This window comes from Dermochelys coriacea, chromosome 1 (assembly GCF_009764565.3).
Source record: "Dermochelys coriacea isolate rDerCor1 chromosome 1, rDerCor1.pri.v4, whole genome shotgun sequence".
Taxonomy (NCBI): Eukaryota; Metazoa; Chordata; order Testudines; family Dermochelyidae; genus Dermochelys; species Dermochelys coriacea.
In genome coordinates, this window is record NC_050068.2 from 190,284,922 (window position 1) to 190,306,865 (window position 21,944).

Sequence of the window (21,944 nt, forward strand, 5' to 3'; positions counted from 1 at the left end):
AGAATTACCTTGTCTTTAAAAAAAGAAAAACAAAAAAAAACAAAAACATCACCTATACAAGAAGCAGGAAAAAACAGTGTAAGAATGCCTGTGACTGACTCACATTTATTATGGATTTCTGTAAGATGCAAGTACAAGTCTAATCATCTGTGCACTATTTATGTGGTGTTAAACTAACTTTAAAATAAAAAACAGAGCACAACAAATTAATGGGTTACGAGCAGCCCCTGATGTGTTCCACCAAATTTAATCCTTGCCACAGAATTGTGTTCATGAACCTCAGATTTCATTGCAAAAACTTAGCCCTTAGGGTTGCTGAGACAGTGTTGGGGGGGGGAAAAAAAAAAAGAACTAAGCCTAAAGAGATGTACCAGATGTCTGCCCATCTCTGCAGAAAAGTATGAAATGATAGCAGTTTGAGATGTGAATTACCCCATTAGTCTCAAACAAGGCTTTGTGGAAGTTTTTGCAGCAGTGGAATTTAGTATTTTTCCAGGATGTCATGGATTTTGCCATTTTGCTGTCGTCGCATGCTCAGCACTTTGTTGCCTGCCCTGCTAGGACCAGCCTGCAGCTATGTCAAGGCTGATTCCACAATCTGGCACTTCAAGTGCAGAAAGTGGGGGTCCACAAGGATTCTAAAAATTAATACTGGCCACTCCAAGCTTGTATTAAACTCCCAAGGTTACAGCTTCTCTCTGACCTTGGATGGATAGATGATGCCACCACCCAAGTGAAGAGAAACAAAAAACAAACAAAAAAAAACCCTTTAGACCCAGGAAGGCACTCTTGGGAATTCCTCCCTGTTGGGTACCCTCAAGCCCTTTCACCACCACCCCTCTGGAGAAGAGCTGAGAAAGAAAACAAAGGAAATCAGCTTTTGCCACCAGCTAATTAAACAACATATGCACAAACCTCTTAGGACCCAAAAACCCTAATTGGTTCTTTAAAAAGGTAAATTTTATTAAAAACAAAAAGAAAACATACATCTGGAACTTATTAACTATTGTTAGATTTAAGAAGAGCAAATATAATAATTAAGCATCAAGAATCGTCTTCTTGAGGTCCAGCTTAATGGTTACAAGCAAAACAAAAGCTTTTGGGAGTTAACAGAGTTATCCACAAGCCATAAAAAAAATAAAAAAGAGATAAACCTAATTGCGTCTTCCTAGACATTTCCTGATGTACTTATATATCTAGGGTTTCAAATAAGTAGTTTCTAGATACGATGTAATGATTTTTCATACCTTTTACAGCATAGTCCAGCCCTGTCCCTGCTCTCCAGGAGAACAACCACAGACACACAAAAGGGGAGTCTTGTTTCAATTTTTAAAATTTCTAGCCTTCCCATTGGCTCTTTTGTCCAGGTGCCCAATCATTTCCTTTTACCTATGCATGCAGTCAGACTTTTTAACCCTTTACAGGTAAAGCAAGTAGAGAACAGCTACCAAGAGAGATTTTATAGCTAACTGGCTAGCTGGGTGTCCATAAAAGGGAGCTACCCTCCACTTCATTTATCACAACCTTCTTCTCACTTTCCAGTTCCTCCCTTGGAGGGAGCGAATTAGATTTCTGTGCACTGTTACATAGAACCAGGCAACAGAGGGTTACAGAGCGACAGCTGTAGTCCAGCTCGCAAACAGAAAGCATGAAGAGTCAGAAGCAGCAGCCTGAAGAACTTTGCAGCAGCTGAGGCTTGTGAAACTGGAAAGATGAACCACTGGAATGGGTACAAGCACCCTCCCTCGCTGGCACACCAGAGAATGGCAATTCTGAGCCAGACCACTTAGACAACATCATAGGACAACACCAAGACATAGGCTGCACTGCCAGGATATATGGAAAGTATAGTGAAAAAATGCCATCTTCAAAAATAACAGACATGTTTTATGCTGAGTATTTTCAACTATAAACCATAATTGTGTGTGTTTGTTGGGGAGGCACAGTGAGAACTAAGGGTATTTTTCATGGTTGCAGAACATGTTAATGTTGATGCAGAATTTTAGAGGGTGCCACTGCAGAATTTAGTCCCATTGTACTGTGAAGTACAGAGGGCCCAGACTATGATGGACAGTCTTTTCTGTGAAACTTTCCTGGCTGCAGATGCCTCATAGCAAGTCTTTGCCCACTGTGCTGACTGGTCCAGGCCTTGCGAGTTCTGTGAGTCGAAATACATTAAGGTGCATATATTTGGAATACGTGTGCATTACAACAATGCACTCAATTAAAACTATATTCACCATCCAATAGTATTAATGACCCCCAAGCATAACTAAACAATTAGCTACTATCAACCCTGAAAACTAATCAAATGCACTCTCCTCCATGAGGTCAGTTGAGAAAAACAAATGTGACATTTCTAGGTCAAGCTGTTTTCACAACAAAGCACTAAGAAACTTTCAACAGAGTCAGAATCTCTTAATATGGAACCCCATATTGGAAATATCTCGTCCATTTTGGTTCCATCTTTCTAGAAGAAGTTTATCCTGGAAGAGGACTTTTCGGTCAAATTAATTTGTTTTCCTGATGGAGGTGTTAGTATCAGTGCTGAAACAATGGCAGATTAAATATCAACTATGGATTCGCTGTCTTTAAAAAAAAAAAAAAAAGATCCAGAAGGACAGAATGGGGGGGAAGTCTTCATAACTTCATTTACACCTGATAAATCCATTGATTTACTGACCCGCAACTAGCATTTAGGGGCAGAGAGTTTGCCTTCATAACTGTCAGTATATTGCATAGCACACCCTAGATGCTAAATTAAATGCACACAGCGGGAAAAACCTTCCACTATCTCAAACACAAAGTTACACCAAACTTTTGTCTTTAAAAGCACCAGTTTTATCCAATTCCAATTATGGCCTGCATGCATGTGCATTAGTCAGTGGAGAGGGGCAAGAGAAAATTCTCTCCAAAGCCAAATGAGCTCTTGCTGTAGAAAATGTTTAAGAAGTTGCTGGTGCTTTCCTGGTTATAAATGAGGATATAAAAATGTATCATTAGAACCATCTTTTAAGTTATATACACACCATTTCCTTCTTTGGATTCCTTTCCTAATTATACTGACAGTCAATATCATAAAACAGGTTATACTTAAAACATTGACTTTACATAAAGTTTACTGATGTATGCACATTGCGGTATATTTCATCAGAAAGCAATTTCTGCACAAAGAAATCAGATCTATTGATTTCTCTAACCTATGCTAATAAGTGAAATGCCTCATTAACCAGAAGAAACACTTTATATCCTTGCAATAATTCAAAAAAACTATGAGCCAGAATATCAGTCCTAAAAGAACTCTGGATAATTTTTCTCTCTCTCTCTGTCAAAAAGCTAGCAATTTATAGTCAGCTCCTTCTCTAACAGAAACAGCATGTTACCCTATCAGGAAAAATATATATTGCATGTGCCAGAAAATGAACTACTGAAAAACTAACCATATTCTAAGAGACATGCATGGTCATCAAACATGAGCATGCACCCTCACCCAGAGCAGATGCACTCATGAATCATTATTGTGCACACTTAGCCACACAAACCCCAGATGCAGGTGCACACAGACAAAAAGGGTGCATGCACTTAGGTTCTCACCTTTTTGAAAATTTAGGCTTGGAATTTTAAAAAAGCCCAAGGTAATTATGTGCTAAACTTCCACTGAATTTAAATGGGAACTGGGGGCCTAATTCTTTTCAGATCCCTTGACTCACTGAACTAAGATTGGGATTTTTACAATGGATTCATCTGCAGGATTGGGGCCTATATTCTCAAAGAAAGAGGCCCAAATAAAAGTCATTTTTAAAAGGGACACCATAAACTCAGATGGGTAGAATGAGGGGGGAATTCACTTCTGTCTCAAAGTGTTGTACATCATGTAATTACAAGCGACACTTATAGTTCAGGGCAACTGCACCCATATTCCACTCTATGGCCCAGCAGGAGCACCAACAGGCCAGGCTCCTCAGCTATCACCTCTCTTGAGCGGATTCACATTTCTCTTCCTCTTGATGGGGGAACTTCAAGGCTGTACAGTTCCCTAACTATGCTGTGATATCCAGCCTAAAGAGGCCTGTTTTGCCATTTTTTCAAAGACAAATACACAATAAAATTGCCATAATTCTAAGTTACCACACAGCCCTTTATAAGCAAGCATATTTATTCTCAAGGTGAAAGCATTACAGAGAAAAACATTAAAAACAATAAAAGAACCGACAAGCATGCTAATGAGCTTACCAAGGATCACTCCCTCACTCCAAAAAGGGTTCTGATTGGTTATTAGTCCTTCTAACTCAACACAGGAGTTTTTCCTGCGGTCACAAATTCATCACAGCTTCAGCTCACAACTAGCTGATGTCTTATGGGGCCTCAATGGGCCAAAGACAGACTTCCTACCTTTCCATAAGGACTGGGAGGCATACCTGGATTAGAGGCCCTTTCTGTTTGCTGGATCAGAAAGAAGGCCCTGAGTCAGTTTTAACTGAGGCTATTTATCCAAAATTCCTTTGACTGTTGGTCCCTGGAGAATTCAGTTTGAACAAGCACAGCTTCCGCCACTGGAAAGAGGCTTGCCTATCTGGAGGTGTTGTGCCCTGAGTGAATGTGCCAAAACACCTCCACACCTCCCCCGTTTTTAGTTCCTGGAGAGCTGTGGTCTCCCCTCCCCCACGTAAATACATACAGTCCCTCAATAGGACATTAACATTTTCATTTTGAATACAATCAACTCCTAAAATATTTAAACTTACTTCAATAAAGTTTGTCCAAGACATTGTCATAGCTGCCACAACACCTAAGAATACTGTAACTGAAAGATCTTTTCCCCACAATGTGTCTCTCTCTACTTTTGACAGCAATTTTGTGTCATTTGTTTTATTCTTTTCTTTGGACAGTCAGTTTTGCCCTACTTGGAATACCCATTTAAACAGAGGAGCATAAAAACCCTTTCTAAATCCTTTTAAAGAGATGTAAGAATTGAGGTCATATCATTTAGGATTTTTTTTAAGTTGGTCATTTTAAAAAGAGGTTTTGAGTTGACTAGCATAGTTAGTCTTAAAATGCTTAGTTCAGAACTTCATATAAAGATTTCCTGCTTACCTCCTTGAATTCCTTTCACTGTAGCAGTTTTACCAGCATTATCAAGTCCCACCATCACTAGTGTCACCTTCCTTCGGCGGGGGGGGGGGGAAGAAAAAAGATATTTCAAGGCTTTTTTTCCTAGTTGAACATTGTGTTGGGCTTTTACAAGTATTTGAATGCATAAATAACAAAGTTACCACAAAGCTGTAAAACCAATAGGCTTCAAAATATCCAGTACCAGAGAGACTTATGCTTGTTTATTTGGTGTTTAACATATAATCAGCTGATCAGAGAGTGCAGTAATAAAGAGATAAGCTTAATACTGGATGATAATCTAACTTGAAGAGATACATAAAAGACTTAATGATTTTGCCTTTAATTTGTATTTGTCTTTTGGAAATTGAATCCCAGGTACCATCAATTTGAATTCCATATTTTTGACATGGTTATATTCTCTTTAATTACCACCATAACTTCCATTTCCCCCCAAAGCTAAAGCCTTATCCACACTGAGGATTTGATCATACTGCAACCATCAGTGTAGCTGCACCATTGAAATACTCCACTGCAGACAAGGAAAGTTGTCCCAGTTGCAAACAGAGTAATTTACTCTCTACAGGTGCGAACAGCAGCATTGCCTGTGTATGCTATGTGTGCATATTGGTATAGCTATATCAATGTCTAACCAAGGCAAATCCCCAAGGCCACAATGAAGGTATTAGTTCCTATCGATGAGCAATACAACAAATACGTCACTTGTGCTGTAGCCCTGTTAAATTCACATACGCCCTTCTCTCTCAAGGTTAGGATTGTTTAAAATACAGCAATGAGAAAATATACTTTCATTACTTTCTCAATAATTCAAGTTAGTTTGAAGGGATTTGTGAAAACAGAAGACAAAAAACAGAAGCTTTTGCAACCAACACCTTCTCTAATCTCATTTGAAAATAGATAAAACTGATATTTTGGCATAGTTGGGTGGCAAGTCCCCAAATTCCACTAATTAAGGGGACGCTAAATAAAACATGGTTATTTCCAATCTCCTTCAGAATATGATAGCATTTTGTGACAGGCTAAGTTTGTGAGCTGCAGACCAATTTCTTTAGGGCATCCAGAAGGACAAGAGGAGGTAGTGCAAGAGGTGGAGACTAGGATCACAATGAATTCCAGTGGTGGCAATAAGCAGCAACCAAAAGAATCAAGTGAAATAAGCAGAAAAGTCTGTAAGCATTTGTCAGATAAGTGGGTGAGGTTTGACACCACTAAACAGACTCATGTGGCCCATTTGACAAGCTTGGATTCTGCAGAATCCATATTTTTAAAATTAAGTTTCTAGTTCTCAAGGCTGTCAAGAAATTCTTCCAAGGTACACCAAATATAAACAAATGTATTGTTCTCCTGAGTCTAGAAACTGACAATCCAAAACAATGGCTCTGAGAGGTGTCAGCAATTCCGTCCAGAGAAAGGGGAGAGAAAAAAAACAGGAAGGAAGATATGGAAGGAAAAGAAACAGAGTGGAGAAACAACAGTGGTCCCAAACGTGAGACTACTCTTCCAGAATGTAGAATGTAACAATAGGACAGTTAAATAATGATGATTAAAACTAAAATTTCATAAAGGCCATATTCTACCCTTGATCTTTGTTCAAAACTCTCAATGATATAACATCTGCTGTGGATAAAGGGTAGTATATTTACCCTTAAACATATATCCCTACCAATGGACAATAATTAAAAACAAAATCCAGAATGAGTTTGACGGCCATACATGAGACATTTTAAGTCACTGCTCTTCTCTGTCCCAATTCCCAACACAAGTCCACACAAAAGAGAAAGGTAAATATGTTGAACTTCACAAATTCTTTCAGTCAGAAACAAATTACCTGAGTAACTGATCATTAGTTTGTGTTTTCTTCTTTAGAACTCAAAAAACATGTCTGATTTTCTCTCAAAGAAAAAACAATTATGCACCTTAGGTTTTGGTCTTTGATGTAAAAAAAAAAAAATTAAAAAAAAATCAGGTTTTATCAAAGGGTAGCTAAGAAGAAAAGTAAGACAGGCAAAATGGTAGTATAGAGTAACCCTGGACATATAGTATAATATATAGAGCTCTTTGAGGTTCTTTGGGATGAAAGCCACTGTAGAACATAGAATACTCTCATTTGCTTAATCCTACCTGACAGGCTCCCGCCACCCTTTTAACCAGTTACAGCAATTAGCCATCAGACTAAACATCCCTCTTCGCCAGCCATCCAGGGCCAAGGAAGCTACTGAAATTGTGTGTAGACAGGTCAGAGAACTCCAGTGAGAGAGACAAGAAGATGGAGGAGCAGAGAGCACCAGCTCAGGTGCAGTCTTGTCACTAGTAGCAATGAGGAAAACAAAACAAAGAACACAGTCAGTCCCCAAGCGTAACCAAAGCAAACTTTCTTTCCCTTATCGGGAAGAGCCATCCCTCTTATAACCACCCCTATCCTAAGGCTCTGTTTACACGGGGTATTAGCCCTTATTTCAGCCATCTGTGCAGTGCTAAATTAGTGTAGACAAGAAAATCTGCAACTTGCACCAGTAGGATTTACCCAGTTTTCAAGCAGAGAGAAACCCCACGGAACAAATTGCTTTCTTGGATGATCCATCACACAGCTATGCTGATGGCTGAAATCAGTGAATAATTCCAAGTGTAGTCACAATCTAAAATCCTAATGGGAGGAGCATCAGCACATAGGCCTTGGGAAAAGGAGATGGAGCTATTTTTAAATGTAAACTTTCAAATTGGTCAGGCTTCTGATTGCTTATCTACCCAGATTTGGAGACTTAAGAGTAGTCTCAGATGCTTCCTCTTCCCCATATGCTTTGCCAGTGCCGATTTCGTAGGATTTACAATCCCATTTCTCTGTTTTTTTTCTGGAGTGATGGGGGAATATTTCTCTCTCCACTGTTGCTGTGTAAAGCACCCAAACAAACAGAGGCAACTGATTATACATGGATTATTACCTAAAGCTTAAGCCCAAATAAATTTGTTAGTCTCTAAGGTGCCACAAGGACTCCTCATTGTTTTTGCTGATACAGACTAACAGGACTACCACTCTGAAACCTGATTATATACGAGCAGTCAAATGCAAGGTAAACAAAAAATTAAAAATGGTCTGATTTCAAGGTAGAATGACCTTAGGTGTTACGAACAGCAGTAGGAGACAAGTGTGATTTTTAAATTAAGTGCCCCTTCAAGTTTATGCTGCTGGGACAGAAAAACACACCACAACTAATAATTAACCAGAGTAGCTTTCCTATTATCTAGTGGTTGATATGGAAGAGTATGGGAACCGCCCTTCCTAACACCATTCTTCTCTCCACTAGATTCAGCAGCAGCATGCTGGTAAGAAGCCCATATCTCCATTGCCAGCTTCTGGGAAGCACAAGCATGCTGGGATTGCTATCAGGAAACTGTCCTCAGAATCTACTCAGAGATAGGTTTCAGAGTAGCAGCCGTGTTAGTCTGTATTCGCAAAAAGAAAAGGAGTACTTGTGGCACCTTAGAGACTAACACATTTATTAGAGCATAAGCTTTCGTGAGCTACAGCTCACTTCATCGGATGCATCCGATGAAGTGAGCTGTAGCTCACGAAAGCTTATGCTCTAATAAATTTGTTAGTCTCTAAGGTGCCACAAGTACTCCTTTTCTTTTTTTACTCAGAGATACTGGTTCTAATGCCAGCCTCTGACTAATGAGGCTTCAAAATTTATCAGCAGCTTATCTGGCAGTTTGGAGACAGATTTCTCTCCACTAAAGTTACAAAGCTTTCCAGGGGTGGAAGGAGTGCCTCTACAACCACACTCCTTTCCTAGCCTCTTGGTCGCTGGTGGAAGGAAGTCTTCAGTAAAATAGTCATCTCAGCGTCTGACTCTTCCTCCCCCATCAATAACTACATCACCTATTTTTGCTACTGCTTATGGCTTTCCCAGAGAGTAGCATGAAACCAGTAGTTCAGGGGTTCTCAAGCGCGGGATCGCGACTCCTCAGGGGGCCGCAAGGTTATTATCTGGGGGGTCACGAGCTGTCAGCCTCCACCCCAAACCCCACTTAGTCTACAGAATTGATAATACTGTTAAATATTAAAAAAAGATTAATTTATAGGGGGGGGAGTCACACTTGAGGCTTGCTGTGTGAAAGGGGTACTGCAGTAGTTCTTGATGGCTTCTCTGCCGCCTACAGGGTTTGAATGTCAACTACAAAACAGAGCAGAACCTTGTTAATTTCACTCTGCTGTTGCTGCTCAGCAAAGCTAGAAGCAATTACAAAGGACTGGAACCCAAATAAGCGGCTCTCTCCTTTACCTTCAGGGACAAAGCCTATGAGATATAAATGTAGGCAAATCATTATCAGGAAAAAATACTATATCTATGAACAAAGTCACACAGTGGAACAAAATTAAAACACGTTTATGTATCTCCACAGTGCAGGGCAAAACTGTTTTTAGGTAAACCACCATCATGTTTAGATTACCAGACAATTTTTGACTTTGCTGTGGTGATGTAAGCTAAGGGTGCGGAATTTTCATCCCAAAACAACAGTCTGATGACTCACTTATAAACTAATTAAAAAAAAAAAACTTTTTAAACTACCCTCCCCAAGAAGTGTTTTAATTTAATCACATTTGGCTCTATATTTATTACATACCTTGCCTGAGTTTTCTTTAAATTTGAATTTTAGAAGAAGGGAAGGGATTATTTTAGCTGTATTTTATTTTGAACAAAAATTCAAGGTGGTTTCAACAGTAAAAGCTTTTTGGCAAAAAATGTAATACTATTCCTACCAGTGAAAACTAACTTAACAGATGTACAGAATAAGAGGGAACACTACTATGCTATGAAACAGTAACAGGCAGGTCTACTACGAACCATAGTTGAACCACTAAAAGTGCTTCTCCTGTAATGGGAAGTCACTGCACAAACAGTAATCCAAACATATCCATGCATCTCTGTTGCAGCGTCCAGTCACTACCCTGCAGACAGGTCTAGTGTACTGGTCTCTTCCAGCCTGGGAAGAGATTTTCTTCCGGGTGGTACCAAAGATCCACTCTACTCTGTCTGGAGAGTTCATCTGTTGTTTGCACTGTTGTCCTGGCCAGGTCAGTTTCAGACTATTAGAGAGAAGAGGTAGGGAAGATAATTTTCTTTTATGGGACCTACTTCTGTTGATGAGAGAGTGACAAGCTTTGGAGCCACCCTGGGCTCTCCCCCCCGCAAGAAAAGCTCTGTGTAGCTCCAAAGCTTGTCCCCCCCCGCCCCCCCCGAGGAGCAAGGTCCAATACAAGACATTACCTCACCCACCTTGTCTCACCGCAGGCTTAATAGTCTGCCCAAAGTTTTGCCCACACACTTCTCTTCCGGGACTGGAGCAACCCGCCGTTGGCCAGGAAGACGGGCCGGCGGCCCCCCACCACCCCGGCGGGCACGATGCGCCGGAACCCCCGGCCCCGGCATAACGCTCCCGGCAGCAGCCCCCAGGGAACCCCCCCCCCCCCCCGCCGGTCTTCGGCCAAGCTCCCCGCGCGTGAAGCCGGGACGCGGCTCCGGCACCGCTCCGGCGGGACAGGGCCCCCGGGGTGGGCAAGCAGGGCCCGCGGGCACCGCGAACGAGCCCAGGCAACCGCCGGCCGGGACATCAACGGCGCCGCGCAGGCGCGAGGGGAGCCGGGGCGGGAGGGGGAGGGGGGGGGGGCCGTGGAGAGGCTCAAGCCGGGCGCTCGCGGCCACCCCGTTACCTGGCGCTCAGCGGCGGGGCGAGGCGACGCAGCCGCGTAGGCGCCTGTAGCCCCGCCCGCCGGCGGCTCCCCGCGCGCGCGCGCGCGCCCCCTCCACCCCCCCCGCCGCCGCCATGAGGGCCCCGGGAGGGGGAGGGGTCCGCGTTCGAGTCGGTAGCTCCGCTCAGAAGCGGATCCTCCGGGCCCAACGCTGCCGCTGGGGTGGCACGTGACCGGATCTCCCCCTCCCCCTTTCCCCCCCACTGCGCTCGCCCACGGGCCGGGGTCGGGGCCCCAGGGAGAACGCTCCAGGCGAGGAAGAAGGGGCAGGTGCCTAGGACGGGTTGCAGAGCAGCGGGCGCGTTAGTCTGTATCCGCCAAAAGACCAGGAGGGCTTGTGACACCTGAGAGACTCACGCCTTTATTGGAGCATGAGCTTTCGCGGGCTACAGCTCACTTCATCGGATGCATGCAGTGGGCTCAAATAAACGTGTTAGTCTCTAAGGTGCCACAAGCCCGCCTGGTCTTTTCGCGGATACAGACTAACACGCCCGCTGCTCTGCAGCCCGTCATTAAAACATAGATGTCATTATGCAAGGCACTGAATTTAGCCCTATGGAGTGGTCCACTGCATGCCTCCGCTGAAGTGAGCTGTAGCTCCCGAAAGCTTTTGCCTGAGTAAATGTGTTAGTCTCTAAGGTGCCCCAAGCCCTCCTGGTCTTTTTGTAACAAGGACGGTAACCCCTGGTGACCGGAAAGGGGGCGGGGCCATCATGTCCGCCAAACGAGGGGGCGGAGCTGTGGGAGAGCCAATGGGGAGCGGGGGGGGGGGTTGTTGCTCAAGGAGCAAGGGCAACCAATTCTGTCACCAATTGTGTGTGGGGATAGAATTCTTGGGGCGGGGGAGAGACTCCAGCTTCCCTTTGAAGCCTCTTATCATCCTTATGCCCCCCCCCCAGACACACACAGAGTGGGGGGGGGCAGGGCTCTCTCCATCCCTGGAGAAGAACCACGGTGTCCTCGGCATGTAAGTTCTGTGGCACCCAGTGCATCCGATGAAGTGAGCTGTAGCTCACGAAAGCTTATGCTCTAATAAATTTGTTAGTCTCCAAGGTGCCACAAGTCCTCCTTTTCTTTTTGCAGTTACACTCGAGGAGTGCTATAGCCACCCACCCTTGAATTACACAGCATGACAACACCAGCAAATTCCCAGTCCCAGACTTTCCCCCAGCAATGTGTGTCTTGTACTGCCCAGCTCCCTCCTGGACAACACAAGCTCATAGAAAGTCTGTCATTTCACAAATAGAAAATGATGTGCACAACCCATGTTATCCCAAATACTTCAATCCAAACACACTGCTTTAGATAAAACAAAACAAGTTTATTAATTACAGGACAGGTTTTAAGTGATTACAAGTAATGAGGCATAACTGTAACTGTCATTTTCTTGTAACTGTTGGTTACAAGAAAATAAAACACACAATGCCTAAATTAAACTAAATGAGTTCAAACTCTCACCCATTGTTCAAACAGTCTTATTGTCTGAATTTATTTCAATGCCCCAGATCAATGCTGCTTCCTTTGTTCTTCAGGTGTTGTGGATGCCATGGACAAAGAGAAAGGGCTTTATTTGGGGTGTCTGCTTTCCCTTCTTTTAGTGCTGTCTTTTCTTCAAGAAGCAGCTCCAGGGGAGGTTTAGGAGACAGAAAGTGTGTGTGGACAAAGAGAAAAGGAGTACTTGTGGCATCTTAGAGACTAACAAATTTATTAGAGCATAAGCTTTTGTGAGCAACAGCTCACTTCATCGGATGCATTACGAAAGCTTATGCTCTAATAAATTGGTTAGTCTCTAAGGTGCCACAAGTACTCCTTTTCTTTTTGCAAATACAGACTAACATGGCTGCTACTCTGAAACCTGTGTGTGGACAGAAACCCCAAGCTGTTGTTTCTTTGTCCAGATGTAGATTTTCCCCCCACACCCTCTGTCCTCCCAAAAAATGGCTACTGAACCTGGTGATGGCCCATTTGATTTTGTTGACACCCAACTAAGGGGTCAGCTTGACTTCTGTCTCTGGGCAACTTGTTTGTGGCTGCTCCCCAGACTTGGAAGTTCAGGAACATGTCTTAGTTATATCAGACACAAGAATCTTATAACTTTGCATACAAGGTTGCCACACATATTTTACCAGGACACCCATAATCAGCAAATTATGTGTTTTCAAATGATACACCACAAGGCATACTTTATATAAAATGTATCATAATCCTGTGAAGGGGTGAACACAAGGGTACAGGCTGTCACACTGGTGTCCCTAGGGAGTTGTCTGGCTGAGGAGCTGTCCCTGGTATCCTGGGGGGAGGCGGGAGGGTGTCTGGCTGGGGAGCTGTGCCTGATGTCACCGAGAGGGTGTCTGTGGCTGGGGAGCTGTGCCTGGTGTCCCCAGGGAGGTGTCCGGCTGGGGAGCTGTGCCTTGGGTTGCCAATCCTCCAGGATTGTTCTGGAGTCTCCAGGAATTAAAGATTCATCTTTAATCAAACATTATGTGATGAAATCTCCAGGCATTTGTCCAACCAAAGTTGGCAACCCTAGCTGTGCCTAGTGTCCCCAAGAGGTGTCTGTGGCTGGGGAGCTGTGCCTGGTGTCCCTGAGGGGGTGTCTGTGGCAGGGGAGCTGTGCCTGGCGTCTGCCTGAGCTGAACCCTGTGTGTGGTGCCCCCTGGGGGGGGGGCGCGGGGGGGGGGGGGAATCCGTCCCTCTCTGGATCTGGGTGGGAGAGCTAAGCCCTGGTCAGAACATGTTGACGAAACTGAACTTTTAACGAAGCCCAGGAGTGAATTTTTGCAGGCCATTGTTTTACTTTTTGCAATTTCTTTCTCTCCGGCCCCGCCAGTTTTGCGGGCAGCTGTAAAGCAGCGCTTGGCGCTCAGCAGCCTCCAGGCTCTGGCTGCCCCTGGAGCTCCGCGCATCCTGTTTATGCTCCATGAGAAACACTTCGGAATGTTTCCTGGAAGTGTCCAGCGGGGCCCCGCGCGCGCACACACACACACACACACACACACACACAGACACTGTCCCTCCCTCCCCCAGCTCTCCAGGGCGGCCGGAGTCCGGCACGAGATCCCCGGCTGCTGCCCTGCTGCTATTTCCCTCAGAAGCTGCAGCAGGCACAAAGCAAACAGAGACGCTGTGCTAACTAAGGCGCCCTGTCTGGCCATATCTCCCCAGCGCCAGACACACGTGCCTGGTAACCCCTTCCAGCTGCTTTCTGGAAGGATGAAGCTGCTGGACAGGCGCTGCATCGGTTTCCACGCGTGTTTTGTTGTGGCGATTGCTCTCTCCGAGGCCAGGACATGTAAGTAAATTCAGCCGCTTCAAAACTTAGGCAAAGTTCACACTTGCTTGTCTGTGTGCATAATTCGGATTGGTTCTTGCCCCTTGTTATGCACCGCACCTGGAAACTTAGTGCGCGTCGCAAGGCGATGGTGGCAGCGGTCTAGTAATCTATCGGGCTCCTAGATTGCAGTCGTAGAAACAACATTATTGCTTTGTACGTTTGTGGAAATAATTTGCTGCTTGCCTGTTTTCTCCTGAGGACAGATCCAGTGTCATTGAGATAGCAGAATTCAGAGTGATTTAGGCCATTAGCCCCCATTTGCGTCAAGTTCGTGTTGCCCCGGGCATCAGAAGGAGAGGGGTTTGGTCTGAAAATGTGACAGGAGTTCCAGTTTTTGCAATGGTAGGTCTAAGTTCTCCCCTCGTTTTTTTTACACACGAAACAGACCCTTATCATCGTGGTGCAATTCCTGAACTTTGAGCTTCAGCGTTGCTGTTTTTGTTTTTCTTCAAAATGCATTAGTATGGGTGAACAAACCAGACTCCCCGCACATTGTTTTAGCTAAATGTGGAGGTCACTTTTGTGGCAGAAACAGGTTGATATTGCTGATGTTTTTAGCACACAAAAAAATGCAGTCCTGTGACTAAAGTAGCCTCTCAATGAGTCTTGTTGAATTCAAGTTGGGGGTCTTCCTTGCTCATGGCCATTATTTTGAATATTACTTATTTCCAGGGAATTGTTAATACAACTCTAATGTTGAGAAAGTGCTTTGGTACAATTTTTATATTTGACTTATTATTTATTTGTTTTCTTTAGTCAAATGAGTGTGGTCTGAAGGTTGCCTGGGCAGCATAACTTCAAAGCTGATGCTTTGAAATTAGGCAGGATGCTACTGGTAATGCGGATTAGCTGAAAAGACATGTCCAAATAGCCTTTTGTTAATGTAGAGAGAGGAAAAATATTCTAGAGGTAATGGGGGAGGGGGTCAGTATGCACTCAGGTCAAACAGCACTTTTTTGCTGGTGCCAGAGTAAGACCATTCACAGGGAAGTAATTAGTGGCACTAGCAGAATTAGAATCTTTAAAATGTAAGCATGTTTGTGACCTGTTTAATGATTAAACAGTCAGAAAAAACCTAATATTTACCATTCAACCTTTTGTTTAAATGCTAGAGAATGACGAAAGCTCATTTTCTACCTTATTTCTGTGCAGAGCCTAAAAGAAACCCCTTTTTTCATGACTTTTTCTTCTTTGTTCATGCCTTCTTCCTTAGTTTTCTCTCTTCCCTTACTCCCCCATTATATTACCTTCCCACTTATCTTTCCATTAACATTTATATTTGAAAATTCAAATTGCCATATCAGTGCAAACCCCGAGTGGTTCATCTAGGCTAGTATTCCAGTTATGGCTCTAACAATGCCAGGTGCTTTCAAAAGCATCCCCAATAATTCATCTTGTTGTCATGGACTCATTAAGTTTAAGGCCAGAAGGGACCACCAGACCATCTAGTCTGACTTCCTTTATCTCACATGCCACCACAATCACCCAGCACCTGCCTAAACCCAACAACTGATATTTTAAAGTGACTAAACAATGATGTGCCACAGGCAGAGAGTAGGAGGGACCGAAGTATTCCCATGCCCCTGTAATATCAGGGAATTCATCCTGCAATGGCAGAGAATTGTGTAATACTGTAACCATCATGAAAAGTTTGCTTTTGTGTATGGCTGCTGATCGGTTTACGCCTTGAAGCATGAGGATGGCGAGCCCTTATAAATTTTGTTATATGTACTATAACTACTTATGTTGTTCAAATTCATATAAGTGGCTAATCAATTTTAACTAAAATATTTTTCTCAATAATATCTTGCGGCATTGAGCACTGCAGGATTAGTTACAACCTGCATCAAAAAATTCTTTTATTGAATATAAATGTGCTGAATTTGAATTTAATCTACAGTCCTCTTTGGAGCTGGTTTGGAATTTTCTGGTGAAACAAAGTGTCCTCAGAAAATGCCAATTAGTTGAACTCAAAATGTTTTGTGAAAACATCTCAGGTTTGCCAAACTTTTGTTGAATCACAGCCAGGGTTCCATCAGAAATCTGCCTAGTTTCCTGGTGGGCTGCTTGGGACCCCAGGTCTTCCAGGGCTGGTGGCTCTGGGACGACTGTGCTATGTGCACTGCCCCAGGGCCACAGACCCTGGGAGTCCTGGCAGCTGCTGATTGAAATTGATATGATTATTGTCAGTTCCAACACTGCTTTACAGCAGTGGTGAAACTAAAGTCAACATGATTCTTGTTAATCAACTGCTACTGGGGTCCCTGGGAGCATATTTAATTTCAGAAATGCCCTTGGTCAGCATTGCCAAAACAAATGAAATTCAGAATTTCTGGTTCACTGGAAACGTAAAAAAGAAGAAACGTTTAATTCTGAATTGGAACAAAACCAAATGTTGAAATATTTAAATTTCCGGCTACAAAAATCCCAAATTTCAGGCAGCCCTGCTCCTCTTGTTCTTGTATTATAAGAAAAAAGTAAATTGGATCTCCCAAATGTCCTTCTGTGGACCTTTAATTATTGTGTATGACCTTGGAAAAAAAAACAATGTTACATTAAAAACATTAAGGTTCCAAAGTCAAGCAGTCAAAATTTAGGTAATGCCAGACTTAGCAATACTCATACAACCTTAATTTAGCATCCTCATTCACATGCATTATGAGTAGGGCCCTACCAAATTCATGGCTGTAAAAAAAGGCATAACGGATCGTGAAATCTGGTGTCTCCCTTTGAAATCTGGTCTTTTGTATGCTTTTACCCTATAATATAAAGATTTCACAGGGGAGACCAGCATTTCTCAAATTGGGGGTCCTCACCCAAAAGGTAGTTGCAGGAGGGTTGCAAGGTTATTTTAAGAGGGTTGTGATATTGTCACCCTTACTTCTGTGCTGCCTTCAGATCCGGGCAGCTGGAGAGTGGCAGGTGTTGGTTGGGTGTCCAGCTCTGAAGGCAGTGCTCTGCCAGCAGCAGCACAGAAGTAAGGGTGGCTATACCATACATAGGCACCAACTCCGTGGGTGCTCCAGGGCTAGAGCACCCAAGGAAAAAAATTAGCGGTGACTTAGCACCCACCAGTCACCAGCAGTGACTTAGCAACCAGCAGCTTTTCCCTCCCAGCGCCTCCTCCCTGCTGCCGGCCTCGCCAATCGACTCTTCCCCCTCCCTCCCAGCACTTACCGCCTGTCACAATCAGCTGTTTCGCAGCATGCAGGAGGCTCTGGGAGGGAGAAGAGCAGGGATGGGGCATGCTCAGGGGAGCAGGAGCGGAACCTTTGTGGGAAGAGGTGGGGAAGAAGCAGGGTGTGGGTGGGAAGAGGCGGGGAGGGGACTTGGGAGGAGCAGGGGCAGGAAGAGGCCGGCTGTGGCTTGGGCTATGGGATCGGGACCTGGGATAGAGTGGGGAGTTGAGTACCCCCCGGGCCTGTGAGGAAGCTGGCACCTAAGATACCATACCATGCCATCCTTACTTCTGCGCTGCTGCTCATGGCGGCTTTGCCTTCAGAGCTAGGCTCCCAGCCAGCAGCTGCCACTCTCCGGCCACTCAGTTCTGAAGGCAGCACCACTGCTAGCAGCAGCACAGAAGTATGGGTACTGCAACCCCCTGACAATAACCTTGTGACACCATCCCCCCCAGCTCCTTTTGGGGTCAGAACCCCTACAGATACAACACAGTGAAATTTCAGATTTAAATAGCTGAAATCATGAAATTTATGATTTATTAAATCTTATGACCGTGAAATTGATCAAAATGGACCATGAATTTGGTAGAGCCCTAACTATGAGGCACTCTGTGCCTCTGCCTTTAAAGCCTTCCATCCTGTAGTCAGATCGACATGAGCAGACCCTTGAACCTGCGTAGAGCCTCACCAATGTCATGTGAGGGTATGTCTGCACTGGTCCTATGGCAGGACTGGGCAATAGACTGTAAATTCTTCAGGGCAGAGGCTATATTTAATTTGGGATACTGGATGACAAAAAGTAAACTGTCAGTGGTAAACAGAGTAACAACAAATACCTGTTAAACTTGTTCAAAAGAAAACAAATGTTTTTCTTCAAGACATTTTGGGACCAGTTTTCAAGAGTCAGGATCTAAATTGCATGATCTAAACATACATTTACACATGTTCAGTTACATATAAAAACATGTATCTTATTTGCATAGCCTAATGAAAGAATTACAAATGAAAATATATTTATTTTTCATGTGCCTGGAGATGGGAAATCCTCTGTATGTAGGGGTTCCATTACTGGTTCACATATTACTAATGCATTTAATAAAAATCTCTTTCTTGGAAGTAAGGAGTTAATTGCTACATGGCAGCTACATCACTGATTTAGCTCCACTTTCTGCAGCAGCACTATGTTTATTTTATTTTATTTTATTTTATTTTTTTTTTAGTGCTTGTGGGCCAAATCACAGGTACACTACGGTTGCTTTGTGCTCCTTTGGTGACACAAAACAACTGTAAACCCTTCTTAACCAGCCTATTTAAGCTAGATTTATGGCTGCTTTGCAGCACCAGAAGCATAAATGGAGTGAACCAGTGAATCTGGTCCTATGTTTTTATTTCTTTCAACAGTACTATTTCTAAATAGGCACCTGATAAATAATTGTTAGATAACTACAGCCCATCCAGTGCCTATTGATATCAATAGCAAGATTCTCAATGGACTTCAGTTATAGTTTGATCAGGCCTATTATATTCACTTTTTGTTTGAAAGAGTCACAAGATAATTTGAGTTCCAGTAATCAAACATGCAATAGAGATAAGGATTTTTTTTTAATGAAGCAGCAGAATGTGTGTAAAGAAAGGCCGGTTCAGCAGATAAACTAACACAAAAGCTTATGCTCAAATAAATTTGTTAGTCTCTAAGGTGCCACAAGTACTCCTTGTCTTTTTGAGAATACAGACTAACACGGCTGCTACTCTGAACACTTTCCTTGCACTCCAATACAAATATTGGGGGAGGGGGAGGAGGAAGCACAGGAAATCACAAAAAGAGAAGTGACAAAACTCCTTTCTGCTTCAAAGGGAGTAGGGTCAGGCCTTTTGGTGGAAGTGAACAATCTGTCATTGCTAAAAGTAATAGGGAACATTTCCATAAACCTATTAAAAAAGAAATTAATCCAACCGTTGTGTATAGAAGGGTTACCAACAGCAGCTACGCTGTATTGCTAGGATTACAATGTTGCAGTGGATTAGCATTACCTAACAATTTATTTACACAGTAGCGGTTACTGGAATTGGAAGGTTGTTGCTAAGGGGAATATGCCCACATGAAACTTTTTAAAAGCCCTCTGTGATTATTCTTAACATACACAACTTTGTTATTACTGAGTCTTGATCTCTTTCGGCCACTACTTTTTGTCCCTCTACGTGTAAAGCTGCTGCACCACTCTATCTTTATGGATGGCTCAAATGGTCATCTTTGATTAGAGAGAGACAAGATAGGCAAGGTAATATCTTTTATTGGACCAACTTCTGGTACAACAGACAAGCTTTTGAGCTTCACAGAGCTCCTCTTCAGGTCTGGAGAAAGATACCAAAGTGGCTGAGTTAAATACAACGTGGCACAGATTAAGCGCAAAGGTTTCACACATGTGGGATGTTTTTTCACAACATGAACTTTCCTTCATGGGGAAAACTTTTCCATCATCTTAACAGTTATGTATGTGCAATTCTTCACCCTTCAAGATTTTTCTTCACTGGTCTTGTAACATATACAAATGGATCACTATAGAGGTGGAAGAAATAAAATACTGTGGCCAGTTCCATGCAAGCCAGAATTGCTAGCTGACCATTGATAGAAAAGTCTGGCTCATACTTCAGAGGTGTAGGACAGCCGGTCTATTGTGCATCTTTGGAAATCCTGCCCTTAATATCTTGTTAAAATGAAGGTGAGGTAGAAGCCAGTTAGGCAACCTTAAATCTTCAGTGTAAACCACAAGCCCTTGCAACAAAAAAACAGAAGAAATATAATGAAGAAGTTCTTGTGAGAGATGCCTGCAACTTGATATGATATCCACTGATGCAGCTATTGTGAGCCCCTCAGTTGCATTTCTTATATTTAATAGACTAGCTATAATATTGTGTTTGAGGCATGCAGATGAGTTAGTATTGTGTTTGAGGCATGCCACCCAAGAGCAATCCATAGCAAAGGATAAATGTTCCAGTGGGAAGGTACACAACACTCTTGCTAATACACCGTATCAGTTTCACTCTTCTTTAGTCCATTTAGCAGTGCATAAAAAATGGGATGCTCTCCATTACTGTGCGTCAAGATTTCAGATAATGAATACCGTCCTCTGTCAGACCATGAGTTACGTCTGCCTGAACTGATGCTCACAGGACAGTGATGAATAGTATGGTCAGCCTGTCTGATTATGCACTGCAGGTTTCATACGTTCATTCTAATCTGATAGAGTAAATTATGAATATGCTAATTAGTGCAATGCGGGTATAGAACTGTGGTGCCCATCCACTAACATGTCAGCCTCACCCTCTAACCCTATACCTTGGACTTTTTCCAGGTCTGTTCATCTATATCTTTCTTGTTGACTAGGAATAGTCAAAAACAAATACAGCAACAGAAAAACCCTAGTCTAATTTAGATGCTGTATCTGCAGTACCATGTGCAGAATGTATTAAGGGCCTGATTCAAAACTCGTTGAAATCAGTGGGAGTTTTTCCACTTTGAATCAGGTCCCAGTAGAATAGTGATTATTGCTACAACAAAATCTTCTCTAACTAATTTTTTCACAACACATTTAAAATTAAAAGTCAGTAGTAATAGCAACACAGATGTGCAAAAAATAAATAGTGATACACATGCAGCATTACAACTGTAAAATACGTAGGTTGTCTGTAAGTATCTCCACTAACATTTGTAGAGGGACATGAATTTCCTTTCACAACATCAGCTTAAACATTTTTCAAGCTGTGCCACTGGCATCATCTGAGATTTTGCATTGTGTACTGGATTGTTCACCTTAGGTTGTGAAGTAAAGTATTAGCAGGCATTCTTGACTTAAAAAAGGCACTTATGGCCTTGTATAAAATAAGTGGTTCACAGAATACCTTACTTCTATGTAGATAAAACAGGTTATTCTAACATATTGTAAGATTCTGCATCATTTTTCATCCTGCCTGTCAAGTCTCTCCCTTTTTTTTAGAATACCCAGGATTAAAACAATGTTTTCCATTAACACAGTGACATTTAAATGATGCTCTGGGCATGGCTTTGTAAAAAGAGATCTAAGAACCCTTGTAAATGTCAATCAGGGGTTTTTTATATATATGTATATTTTTTTGGCAACTAACACACAGACAAAGCAATCCTGAAATATCCTTCCTCTCTCCCACATTTCCTGGCAATGCTGCACATGGCTACAGCATGACTACCGACTCAATTCTGATTTTTGTTCTAGCATTTCACGGTAACTGAATTTTTACCCTGCCACATTGCTGAGCTGTACAATGTGAAAAATGTTTGTTTGGTTCTACAAAGTTTTGTCTCAGCAGTATGCCTCCGAGTTCCTGGTTAGGAAACGTCGAGCCAATTCTTTTATGGAAGAAAGTAAGAAGGGAAATTTAGAAAGAGAATGCATTGAAGAACTGTGCAATAAAGAAGAAGCCAGAGAAATATTTGAAAATAATCCTGAAACGGTAAGAATTTGATGAGCATTTGACAACTGGAGAACAGTTTTGTGCCAAGGAGGAAGAAAAAACC

The 21,944-nt window shown here is 42.9% G+C and overlaps 2 protein-coding genes across 13 annotated transcripts in view; one reads left to right on the plus strand and one right to left on the minus strand.

Moving 5' to 3' along the window:
• The window catches only part of ARL13B (ADP ribosylation factor like GTPase 13B), an 83,130-nt gene extending 71,987 nt beyond the window's left edge, over positions 1 to 11,143 (minus strand). For 4 of the 12 annotated variants that reach the window (XR_006279743.1, XR_006279740.1, XR_006279739.1 and 1 more), the window contains exons 1-3: positions 10,841 to 11,132; positions 7,252 to 7,437; positions 5,095 to 5,165 (exon numbers count right to left, since the gene is read on the minus strand). Coding sequence is in view for 6 of the 12 variants with exons in the window: in XM_043510233.1 (XP_043366168.1) it covers positions 5,095 to 5,165; positions 7,252 to 7,310 (130 nt within the window). In the remaining 6 variants the exon portion in view is untranslated. Of the gene's footprint in view, positions 1 to 4,233; positions 4,444 to 5,094; positions 5,166 to 7,251; positions 7,438 to 9,974; positions 9,996 to 10,406; positions 10,557 to 10,840 lie in introns of those variants that run through there. The other 8 variants (XR_006279742.1, XM_043510236.1, XM_043510227.1 and 5 more) reach the window with 6 other exon arrangements.
• A 2,471-nt stretch (positions 11,144 to 13,614) lies between these two features.
• PROS1 (protein S) overlaps positions 13,615 to 21,944 on the plus strand; it is a 44,015-nt gene continuing 35,685 nt past the window's right edge. The window contains exons 1-2 of the mRNA XM_038412553.2: positions 13,615 to 14,171; positions 21,723 to 21,880. Of these exons, the coding sequence (XP_038268481.2) occupies positions 13,793 to 14,171; positions 21,723 to 21,880 (537 nt within the window). The 5' untranslated portion in view covers positions 13,615 to 13,792. The remainder of the gene's footprint in view (positions 14,172 to 21,722; positions 21,881 to 21,944) is intronic.